The following is an 11772-nucleotide window of genomic DNA, read 5'->3' on the forward strand; positions in this document are numbered from 1 at the left end:
AGTGCCCATTTGTCAAAGGCACCCAAACATCCTTCCTACCTCCCCTTTATCAGCTAGAGCAGGGCAACATTTTTCTGTGCGCTGTGACTGCTCTCGACTGCCTCGTGGGTGGCTTCAGGTTCCTTCCCGTTTCCCCTCCCTCCACAGCACCCAGCTTAAGGCACCCACTCCTGGTTTGTGCTCTGTGATTCCCTCCAAGCAGGCAGAGATGGCCAGGCTGCGCTGCCACACGCCTCACACGTCTGGACGTGTAAGGCCACCACAGTCCTCCCTCCTGCCCGACTTCCCGCTGCACCTCTTCACCACGCCAAACAGCAACTGGGCTGGAGAGCAAACAGAAATAGCTGACACGGTGTAATTAAAAAATTCGAGCGTTTCAAAATGAGTCAGAACTGTTACCCTCATGTACTGGAGCAGAAATACCAGCTGCCCAGACTCACACACCGCCTTCCATCACCTGCTGCGTCCCTGCCCTTGATTCCCCAGACACAGCACCAGTCCCTGGTAAGCCAGAACCACAGAAAACTGCTTTTATTGGCTTTCACTAGCCACATAACCACCCCCTTTGGAGCTTGCCTGGACAGCTCCAGCCTCCTCTAGATCACTGGAGGAGAAAAATACTCAGAAAATGACTCTTAAGAACAACTGCTGCTGGACAGATGAGCTCCCCACACTTCCTCTGCTTTCCTACTATATATCTATATATATGTGTATACATATATGGGGGGATGTCAGGGCTTAGCAAACACATGACAAGCATGTCACTTCTCCCCTGAGACTTTGCTACAGACCTGTTTCCTCCACAGAGGCCACGATTCCCTCCTCCAGGGCAGCAGGGAAAGCTGTGCTGCCCTGACTGCCTGGCTCCCAGCACTTGTACCACAGGAGCAGCAATTACAGCTGGTAGCTGGGGCAGGAGAACCACACGGTGGGGAGCTCAAAAGAGCACCACACTCAGTTTCCACCTCAAGGTCATACACTGTGTTTTTAATAGACTTAAGCAACTTAGCATGCTTTACGAGAAACATTTTAAATGTAGAGTTTGCTTCCTGTTCCAAGGAACATTACTGTTTGTACTTAAATTTTTTTAGCTTGGAGAGTGGAAATAGCACAGCCCTTGCCTGTAAGTGAAACTATTATTTGGTCTGATGCTTGACAAGTACCAGGGAAGATCTAAAACCTAGTAAAAATCTCTGGGAGGGGGAATGAAAATAAATATTACATTTTTAAAGGGATGCTCAAGGGTTCAAAGATTTACTTACACATTCACTTTTAAAAGCTAGAATTACTTGTCAGGGAAACAAAAAGTCAAACAGGACTGACTTCTGCCATCTTGACACACAAGTTTTTTTTCAGCTTTTGAAGTGTTGTTGGGTACTTTGTGCTGGTTTAAAGTGCACAACTAGTTACAACCACGACCGTGCTTAACTAAGTTCAGTTATAGTTTCACCAATGTACTGACAAACTTTAAGGCAAGTTGCCTTGTTAGACAGTTAACAAACTAAGACATAAATACACTTTGGTGCTACTTAACAAAGGTGGAAGCAACGTAACCCTAAAAATAAATTTTAAAATTAAAAAACAGACAAAGAAAACAAAACAACAAGTCTTTCAGAAAGTGGCCCTTGTTGTCCAATAACCTCCAGGCAAAGGAAGTTACAGTAGTGGAACTGGGGAAATAGTTAAAATATTACGAGTCTGCTCAGCCCACCTTTTTTTTCGCTTTTAAAAAGGAACCAGTAGCACAGTTAAGTTTTATATTCCCCTCGGATGGCTGCGTGGCTCGGAGCCACATCTGCAACCCATTAGATGTCAGGAGCACAAGGGGAACCCGGGCTAGATACGCAACGAGCAGCTTGAGCGTCCTTCCCATACAAAACACATCTTCCCACCAGAGGAACACACCATCCAAGGTAAACAAAGACGCAAAGAAACCCCCGGAGAAGCGCACAACTGGAGCCCTTGCACCCCTTGTTTTTTTTTTCCAAAGGGTACCCTCCAACAGCTCACACGAATTCAAAAGCCGCTGCAGGAAGAGAAGAAGAAAAAAAAAAAAAAGAAAGAAAGAAAAAAGGAGGAAAAAAAAAAAAAAAGAAAAAAAAAAGAAAAAAAAAAAAAGAAAAGAAAAAAGGCACGTTACAAAAGTGCCGCGAAAGACAAAGCGGCCCCCGAGTTGCCCCAAGGATCTGTGGGGAGTTTCGCCCTCCCGGGGTCAGGGCAGAGGAGGGCGGAGGGGCTGGGACAGCAGCAGCAGCACCGGCGGCGGCGGCAGGACCACCCCTGAGGGGCGCAGCCCCCGCCCGCGCCCCAGGGCGGCCAGGCCGGTACCGCCCCTCCCCGCGGCGCCGGGCCGCCCCCCGCCCGCACGGCACCGCGCTCACCTGTGCGAGGCTGGGCCCCTCGCGGCCTCCCCGGCGGGAGCAGCGGCCGGGGCATGGGCGGCCGGAGGAGCCGGAGCCGCGGGAGCAGCCGGAGCGGCCGGGAAGAGCCGGGAATGTCACCGGGGCCGCCGCGCCGTCACTTCCGCCCGCCGCGCCGCGAGCGCCCGCGCCGGCCGCCCGCGCCCCACAGCGACCCCGCGCGGCCGCAGCGGGAACGGCGGGAGCGCCGCCAGCCCGCGGGGCTGCGGGACGGGCCTGGCGCGGTCCCGTGAGCCTGTGACCCTGTGGGCCTGTGACACTGTGACCCTGTGTGCCTGTGACCCTGTGAGCCTGTGTGCCTGTGGGCCTGTGACACTGTGACCCTGTGTGCCTGTGACACTGTGACCCTGTGTGCCTGTGTGCCTGTGAGCCTGTGTGCCTGTGACACTGTGACCCTGTGAGCCTGTGACCCTGTGGGCCTGTGACCCTGTGACCCTGTGTGCCTGTGGGCCTGTGTGTCTGTGACCCTGTGTGCCTGTGACACTGTGACACTGTGACCCTGTGACCCTGTGAGCCTGTGACCCTGTGGGCCTGTGTGCCTGTGACCCTGTGACCCTGTGTGCCTGTGACCCTGTGTGCCTGTGACCCTGTGTGCCTGTGACACTGTGGGCCTGTGACCCTGTGTGCCTGTAACACTGTGACCCTGTGACACTGTGACCCTGTGTGCCTGTGACCCTCTGTGCCTGTGACACTGTGTGCCTGTGACCCTGTGGGCCTGTGACACTGTGACCCTGTGGGCATGTGACCTGTGTGCCTGTGACACTGTGGGCCTGTGACACTGTGACCCTGTGTGCCTGTGGGCCTGAGAGCCTGTGACCCTGTGGGCCTGTGACACTGTGACCCTGTGAGCCTGTGACCCTGTGTGCCTGTGACACTGTGACCCTGTGACCCTGTGAGCCTGTGACCCTGTGGGCCTGTGACACTGTGACCCTGTGTGCCTGTGACCCTGTGGGCCTGTGACACTATGACTCTGTGTGCCTGTGTGCCTGTGACACTGTGACCCTGTGTGCCTGTGACCCTGTGTGCCTGTGACACTGTGACCCTGTGACCCTGTGACCCTGTGTGCCTGTGACCCTGTGTGCCTGTGACCCTGTGACCCTGTGACCCTGTGACCCTGTGTGCCTGTGACACTGTGACCCTGTGGGCCTGTGACCCTGTGTGCCTGTGACACTGTGACCCTGTGACCCTGTGACCCTGTGTGCCTGTGACACTGTGACCCTGTGGGCCTGTGACCCTGTGGGCCTGTGACACTGTGACCCTGTGTGCCTGTGACCCTGTGTGCCTGTGACACTGTGACCCTGTGACACTGTGACCCTGTGTGCCTGTGACCCTGTGGGCCTGTGACACTGTGGGCCTGTGACACTGTGTGCCTGTGAGCCTGTGACACTGTGACCCTGTGACACTGTGACCCTGTGTGCCTGTGACCCTGTGGGCCTGTGACACTGTGACCCTGTGTGCCTGTGACTCTGTGGGCCTGTGACACTGTGGGCCTGTGACACTGTGTGCCTGTGAGCCTGTGACACTGTGACTCTGTGAGCCTGTGACCCTGTGACCCTATGAGCCTGTGACCCTATGAGCCTGTGACACTGTGTGCCTGTGACACTGTGACTCTGTGTGCCTGTGACACTGACTCTGTGTCCCTGTGTCCCCGTGTCCCCGTGTCCCTGCCCCCGTGTCCCTGTGTCTCTGTCCCCATGTGCCTGTGATTCTGTGTCCCTGTGTCCCCATGTGCCTGTGACTCTGTGTCCCTGTGTGCCTGTGTCCCTGTCACCGTGTCCCTGTCCTCGTGTGCCTGTGTCTATGCCCCTGTATCTCTGTCCTCGTGTCCCCCAGTCCTTGTCCCTGTGACTCTGTGTCCCTGTGTCCCTGACCCCGTGTCCCCGAGTCCCTGTCCTCGTGTGCTTGAGTCTCTATGTCTCTGTATCTCTGTCCCCATGTCCTTCTGTCCCTGTGTCCCTGTCCCCTTGTCCCTGTCCCTGTGTCCCTGTATCCCTATGTTCCTGTATCCCCCGTTTCCCTTTGTCCCCATGCCCCTGCCCCCATGGCTCTGTCCCTGTCCCTCTGTCCCTGTGTCCCTGTCCCCATCTGCCTGCATCCCTGTGTCTCTATGTCCCTGTGTCCCTGGGTCCCCGTCCCTGTGTGCCTGTATCTCTGCATCCCTGTGTCTCTATGTCCCTGTGTCCCTGGGTCCCTGTCTCCGTGTGCCTGTGTCCCTGTGTCTCTATGTCCCTGTGTCCCTGGGTCCCTGTCTCCGTGTGCCTGCGTCCCTGTGTCTCTATGTCCCTGTGTCCCTGGGTCCCTGTCTCCGTGTGCCTGTGTCCCTGTGTCTCTATGTCCCTGTGTCCCTGTCCCTGTGTCTCTGTGTCCCTGTATCCCTGTCCCCATGTCCCCATCCCCATTTGCCTGTATCCCTGTGTCTCTATATCCCCGTGTCCCTGTTGTTATGCCCATGCACCTGTGTCCCTGTCCCTGGCGACTGTGTCTCTGCATCCCTGTGTCCTTGTGTCCCTATGTCCCCTCCTCATGTACCCCTGTCCCTGTGTCCCTGTCCCTGTGTCCCTATGTCTCTATGTCCCTGCAACTCCATGTCCCTGCATCTCCTGTGGCTCCCTGTGTCCCTATGTCATGCCCCGTTGTCCCCATGTCCCTGTTTGCTTATGTGCCTGTGTCCCTAGGTCTCTATGTCCCTGTGTCCCCGTGTCCCTGTGTGCCCATGTCCCCGTGTGCCCGTATCCCCTTGCTACAGTGTCCCTATGTCCCTGTCTCTGTATCTGTGTCCCTATGTGCCTGTGTCCCTGTGTCACTGGGCTACTATCACCATCCCTGTGTCACTGGGTCACTGTCACTGTGTGCCTGTGTCCCTCCCTGCCCCTGTGTCAGTGTCACGCTGTCCCTGCCCACCTGTGTCCGAGTCCCTAGTCACTGTCCCTGTGTCACTGTCAGTGTCCCTGTCCCTATCACTGTCCCTTGTCACTGACTCTGTCCCTCTCAGACACACCCCTCACACACTCCGAGCACGTTCTCCCTTCGACACCGATCCTGGCGATCCTGCGCTCCCTGAGACCACAGAATCCCGGGATCTTTGGATTTAGAAGGCACCTCTGGAGAGCCCGAGCCCCGGGGGCTGCGTGGGGGGAAGCGTGCGGTGCAATCAGAACGACATTGTAATGCCCTCTTTAATCATTGTAATGCCCTCGTTAAACACCGTCCCGGTGTTTCTGCATCCCGGGGGTCGTCCCTGAGACTCGGAAACGTGGCAGAAAATCACTTCAGCAAGGTCCGTAAGTCCTGATCAGGGCTGGGAGCACCTGGGAAATTGAGGAGTTAAGCATTCACTGTAGAGCTGCTCGTGGCACAGACTCAGTCCCAGGGCTGGTAGCAAGGAAATGTGTGGGGATTCTACCCGCACCACCACCCAAATCGTGAGCATGGACTCGGGAAAAACAGACATCATGCCACCTCAGAAGCATTTATCATATTAGGAGAGACGAAGAGATTCAGCTAGAAGCAGAACCACGCATTCGGGGATCCACAATTATTTTTTAAACCGGTACTTTGCGAGGCACTTCTCACCAAATATCTAAAAAAATTTTCACCTTTCAAGGAAGGTGAACACATTATTTGTGGTGTCAGCATGAAGGAAAGCACTAACAAAACCTGTACTTGAGCAAAGGCGAAACCTTCCCTGTGCTGGGCTGCGGGCAGAATCCAGAGCCCGCTCCGATTTCCTATGCGGCTTGAACCATCAACCTTCACCACCCAGCTGGCTACTTCTGGAGGGGAAAAACATCCAGAACTTGTATTTCCAGGGATGGGGGGAAACATCCACAACTTGTATTTCCAGGGAGGGGGGGAAACATCCAGAACTTGTATTTCCAGGGAGGGGGGGAAACATCCAGAACTTGTATTTCCAGGGAGGGGGGGAAAACATCCAGAACTTGTATTTCCAGGGACGGGGGGAAACATCCACAACTTGTATTTCTGGGGAATAATGTGCTTTGGTGGCACGGCTCCTGAAGGACATCCGGAGGACACCACGCAGCTCTCAGGCGCTGGGACACAGCAGCTGGGAACAGGCAGAGCAGTTTTGGACGGAGTACAGGAAAGCAGAAGGAGGCAGGCGAAGGCGGTGAGCATCTGCCTTGGATTTGCAGGAAGAGTGGTACATGGGAAGGAGCTCCGAGACTCCACGGCTGAAGGAATTGGCAGGCTGGAGGCTTTACAAAAGAGAGGAAAAGGAATGCTGGCTGTCCTAAGTACTGCGGAATCAGTAAACTGAGCAGGGAGACACCAGTCGTCTGTAAATGTCTGGATGAAGCAAGTGGCATCAAAGGAGAAGGCTGGGGATACATTAATTATTTTAATGGGGTAAAATTACAGAAGGACATATCTAAGCTGAGAATCTGTGTGGAAAGCCTTTGAATGGAGAACCACAAGCTGGAAAAATCGTCTCCCTAAGGGAAGTGATGAAAGCTTTATTGCCTGAGATTTTAAATGACAGATTAGGGGAAATACCAAGGGACTCATTCTGAAACATCAGGGAGATTGCACTGAAAGATTAAGAAGGGAAGAGGAAAGGCTGGAGGTGGTGCTGGCTCCAGGAATTTTGGGAGTACAGCCCAGCACATCTTCTAGGCTCCTCTGGCTCCATGTTATCATTCTTTGACTGTGTCTGCCAAGAGTGCAATGATTTCAGCATTAGTTACCCCACAAGGACGTGATAAGAACTCCTCCGCCAGGAAGAAACGTGGTTGAGAAAAGGGAATCTCAGCACTTCCCCAAGGACAATGGGAGGAAATCAACTCAGTCCTGGAGCACAACCTTGAGCCACATTCTCTTATCAAAGGAAGAGCTGGTTGTGAGAGTATTTTGGTTAATAAGGGCTTCCAGGCTGGCTTCTCTCAGCCAGCTCCTGGCAGGGGGACACTCCTCTGTCCCTTCTCCCTTCTCTTTCCCAGCCCCAGGCCAAAAGTTTCCCTCCACCTCCAGACTGAAGAATGACTTTTTAGGAGCTCATCTCAGAGGCATCCATAGGCACATTACTAAGCGTCCTCTGCAAAGGAAGCTTCACCTTCCAAGCAACTTTTAAACAACACCCATTTTCCAAGTCTCTGAAATCACAAATGTGGTGCTGAGAGCCAGCCAAGCCATTCCCCTGCTGCTCTTGAGGTCACTCAGGCTCCTCTGCACAGCACAGCAGTGGCCAAACAGAAACCATGGAAAAGGTGTCCAGAACACCATGGTGTTGTTCATCCACCCCTGAGGAACAGCCAGAGTCTCCTTGGGAAGGAAAAGAAATAAAACATTTCCTCGCTGCTAGGTTTTATCAGCCAACATAATCTAATTAACCAGCACAGCTGTTTCATTAGCATTAGAGGCACATTTATCGAGGGGCTAGAGGAAGCATTTATAAGATTAGTTTGTAATTTTGGAGTTGCTGGATGTTTTTTTACTAGAGTTTATGCAGTTCAGGACGGTGCAGTGCTGAAGGACTTCAAGGCAGGGAGAGGCAGCTCTGTGTCCTTCCATGTAGGTGGTACCTGGCAAAGACAGAAGGAATCACAAGTCTTGCTTTAAACACACGCTCATTGGTAAAAGCCTCTGCTTACTCACATGTGGTGTTTTTCTGTAGGAGAAATATTTGTGAATTGGAGAAGCAGAAACACAGCCCAGTGCTGAAATTCTTTAGGGAAGTGAGCATTTAACAAAATAAGAAATGTTTCTAAAGTTGCTTGAAGCTACTCACAGTGACTGCCTGATTGCAGGCAAAGTGAAGGATTTCCTGCAAGGTCACAGAGACCAGGATCACTATTGTTTCACTGCTGGCCCTGTACTTTAAAAATTCAAAGAATAGCTTAGAAATACAAAACATTTCCCAGACCTCTATGACCTATTAATTGCTAAATTTGAAACATCTTTTACCATTTTTTACCATTTTACACTTACCATTTGACACATAAAATTTTGCTTGTAAGTACCCAAAATAGCATTGAGTATCAAGATACTTGGAGTGTTTTACTGGAGGTGGTACCAAATGCAACCAACTTACTTTTAAAATAAATCTTGAAACTTTTAATATTTTTAGTTATTTTTAATTAAAGACCAAAAGATTTATATGATTTAAAGGAGATTTTTAAATATTTTTAGTCAAAGGAAGACTGGAAAGGAACAACAGCAGTCAAAGGAAGACTGGAAAGGAACCACAATGAAATGTTTGCAACAGATGGAGTATTTCTATAGTACTAGCCAAAAGATGCAGCCAGAAGAGATTCCAGCCCCACCTTTTGAGTCAATGCATTTTAAGTAAAAAGATACATATGTCAGCTTAGAGGCCTTAAATTTGCCTGATGGATTCTGCATTTCTCTAGCATTTTATTTTAATTATTCTGGGTTTAGTACATGAATGTTTTCTTTTAAATAGATTCACAATACTATGCTAGTCTGCAGATGATTTTTTTTTTCCCTAGAGGAGTTATTATTTTGCATATTGGCCTGATAAGAACAGTATGTCAATTTGTGGTAAAATGTGTATGAATTTTCATTTGAAGCTGATCCCCATTTTTCACATCTAGTTCATAATTTTAATGACTCTTTTTTTTGTGTGTGATTTTGGTGGATTTTTGTTGTTGTTGTTGTTGTTGTTGCTGTTTTTTTTCCTGGCGGAATTCCTCATGTTTTCCAGGAGGAGGAATTGAGCACACAGCAATAAAACTCAAACACCTCTTGCACATTGTTGGGAAAATGGAACGTCTGCAGCTCAGCCTGGCCCTGCATCTGCTCTCATCTTGCAGGTGTTAACACAGGTGTCTCCAAAACTCAGTCTGGGAGCTCAGAGTGGAGCAGCTGATGTGCCCTGCAGGGACAGTGAAGCAGTGGAGGCCTCCCCAGCCTCATGTCCCTCTCAGTTGGGTGATTATTCCATATTATCCAACAGCCGAGGGTCCAGCTGGCAGCCACCCGCTGTGACTCTGTTGAAAACACTCAACAGCTGCCAGGGCAGAGGGGGAAGCCCAGAATCAGAGGTTTTCTCAGCCAGCCTGGTGTGCTCCTGTCTCAGCAGGACTTCAGCAAGCTGTTCCTCCTCCACCATCCCATCCCCACGTGGGAAAAGCTGGTCTGTCCCAAAACACGAGAAGGAAAGGGTTCCCTCAAGGCACTCTGCCCATGCGAAACCAAAGAGCTGAGAAACCTTCCCAAAGGGCTCTACAAATCTCGTTTATTTGACTTTTCCCGATTTCCAACCAGGAGCTGAGCAGTCAGACCTGACAGCTGCCCGCTGATTTACGCTGCGTGTGCTGGGGACGGCTCAGCTGTGACACATGGCTTGGATGCAGCTGCTGGGGATTTTTTTTTTTTTTTTTTCTCCTCCTTCAGTTTCCAGTGCTAGGAAGCAACACGTGGCTGTGTTTGGGCAGCTCTCCAGGCAGTCTGGCCCTGCTGCTCTCTAGATTCAGGCTCTTCACGTGCTGTGAAATAGCAGCAGCCGGGGAGCAGTGCAGCTGCTCCGTGGGCGTGGGGAGGGGAGAACAGCCCCAGGCTGCACAACTGATGCACCACTTCATGATGAGGTGGAGCTATGGAAGTGCCAGAGTCCCCAGGAAATCCTCCCAAGCCTGGAGTCATGGTTACACGTGTGAGATAAAAAGTTTTCTCCTAATCTTAGCCGAGTAAGTCTTGAGGCTCTCATTAAAAAGCAGGGCTGGTAGCACCCTCAAGCCCTCATACTTCACATCTTTGTATCCCAAAGAGTGATCAACACTCCCTCACATTTTAAACACTCGAGCAAATCACTTCTAATTTGCTTTTAAGAGCTTTCAGTGATTAAGATTCCTTAATTGCTAGGCTATGACCTCCAGTGCCTTACACAGGCTTTCTTGTTAGACAATTCTTTGATATCTACTCAGCCATGTTCTGATGTCTTCCAAGACAACAACTTCTTTCCCTTACCACAACAGGAAAATCAGATTATATTCTTATTCTTTCCAGTTTCAAACACCATTCCCATGGCTTTTGTGTTGGTTTTATTAGTAAGCTGCAGGTGTACCCGTAATCATCCCTGCACTATGCTGCCTGTTCCAAATTTCACATCATTTACCCCTGAGGTAATTTCTGTTGAGCCAGTTTAGCTCATGAATTTTCCACTTGCTCTTGCCCTCATTTCCTATCCCAGAAGAAATGAAGATAAATAGCCCCAAAACTAAGGCAAATCACCCTTTCCTCACAGCCACACCTGGAACTAAACAGCAACTCCTTATGCTGTATGAGGCTGCAGATTCCTGTGGGCAGTGACTCTCTGGGCATCTCTCCATTCTTCCCGGAGGAAAAAAGGAGAGGACAGAGGTCACGCTTGTGGTGTTGTATTGGAAACAGAGTAATTTTGAATCTCTCTTCCTGCAGATCAGTGAAAAATCATCTTTTGCAGTGAAGCAGCAGCTGTCATGGCCATAATCTCTTGCAACTCCAATTGCAAACAGATTGTCACTGAGCACCACTCTTTGCCTGGATGCTTCCCAGAACAAACAGGCCCATGCTCAATGTCCTCAGGTGCTGCCACTCTTTCTAGATTTTGCTTTTTCCCTATCCTATACAGGAAATTTTCTAATTTTTGGCTGTGGTATCCAATGGCTTCTAAAAGCTGGAGTGTGCAAACCACTTCTCAAAGTGTGGAAGGCTGGTGTGGTCATGGCATGGAAGTAAGAGGCCTAAGGAAACCCTCCTGGAAGATGACATTTGAGGTAGAATTGTTAAGGGCAATCTGACTTCAAAATCATCACGTCCCACAGAGGTTCTGCAAAAATACTGTTTTCAGATCTAGAAAGGTCTTACTGTGTGTGGTTTTTTTTTTTTGTTTTGTTTGAAAATTATGCCTGCACTATCCACAGAGCTGCTTTACAGGTGTGTATCACAGGGGGAAAAATAACTCAAAAAGTCAAGAGCAAGTTTGGAGGCTATTTAATGAAAAATAGGTGAAGTTTACAAACACAAGGCCAACAGAGAGAAGAAGAGCACTGTTTTCAGATCTAGAAAGGTCTTACTGTGTGGCTTTTTTTTTTTGTTTTGTTTGAAAACTATGCCTGCACTATCCACAGAGCTGCTTTACAGGGGGATCACAGGGGGAAAAATAACTCAAAAAGTCAAGAGCAAGTTTGGAGGCTATTTAATGAAAAATAGGTGAAGTTTACAAACACAAGGCCAACAGAGAGAAGAAGAGCACTGTTTTCAGATCTAGAAAGGTCTTACTGTGTGGTTTTTTTTTTTTTTTTGTTTTGTTTGAAAACTATGCCTGCACTATCCACAGAGCTGCTTTACAGGTGTGTATCACAGAGGGAAAAATAACTCATAAAGTCAAGAG

The 11772-nt window shown here is 50.2% G+C and overlaps 1 protein-coding gene across 4 annotated transcripts in view; it reads right to left on the reverse strand.

Moving 5' to 3' along the window:
* Positions 1-2499, reverse strand: part of ARK2N (arkadia (RNF111) N-terminal like PKA signaling regulator 2N) — a 43683-nt gene extending 41184 nt beyond the window's left edge. For 2 of the 4 annotated variants that reach the window (XM_054003003.1, XM_054003004.1), the window contains exons 1-2: positions 2382-2464; positions 1906-2026 (exon numbers count right to left, since the gene is read on the reverse strand). In XM_054003003.1, the coding sequence (XP_053858978.1) occupies positions 1906-1908 (3 nt within the window). In that variant the 5' untranslated portion in view covers positions 1909-2026; positions 2382-2464. Of the gene's footprint in view, positions 1-1905; positions 2027-2140; positions 2186-2381 lie in introns of those variants that run through there. The other 2 variants (XM_054003005.1, XM_054003008.1) reach the window with 2 other exon arrangements.
* Between the last annotated feature and the right edge of the window lie 9273 nt (positions 2500-11772).

This window comes from Vidua macroura, chromosome Z (assembly GCF_024509145.1).
Source record: "Vidua macroura isolate BioBank_ID:100142 chromosome Z, ASM2450914v1, whole genome shotgun sequence".
In the NCBI taxonomy this organism is placed as follows: Eukaryota; Metazoa; Chordata; class Aves; order Passeriformes; family Viduidae; genus Vidua; species Vidua macroura.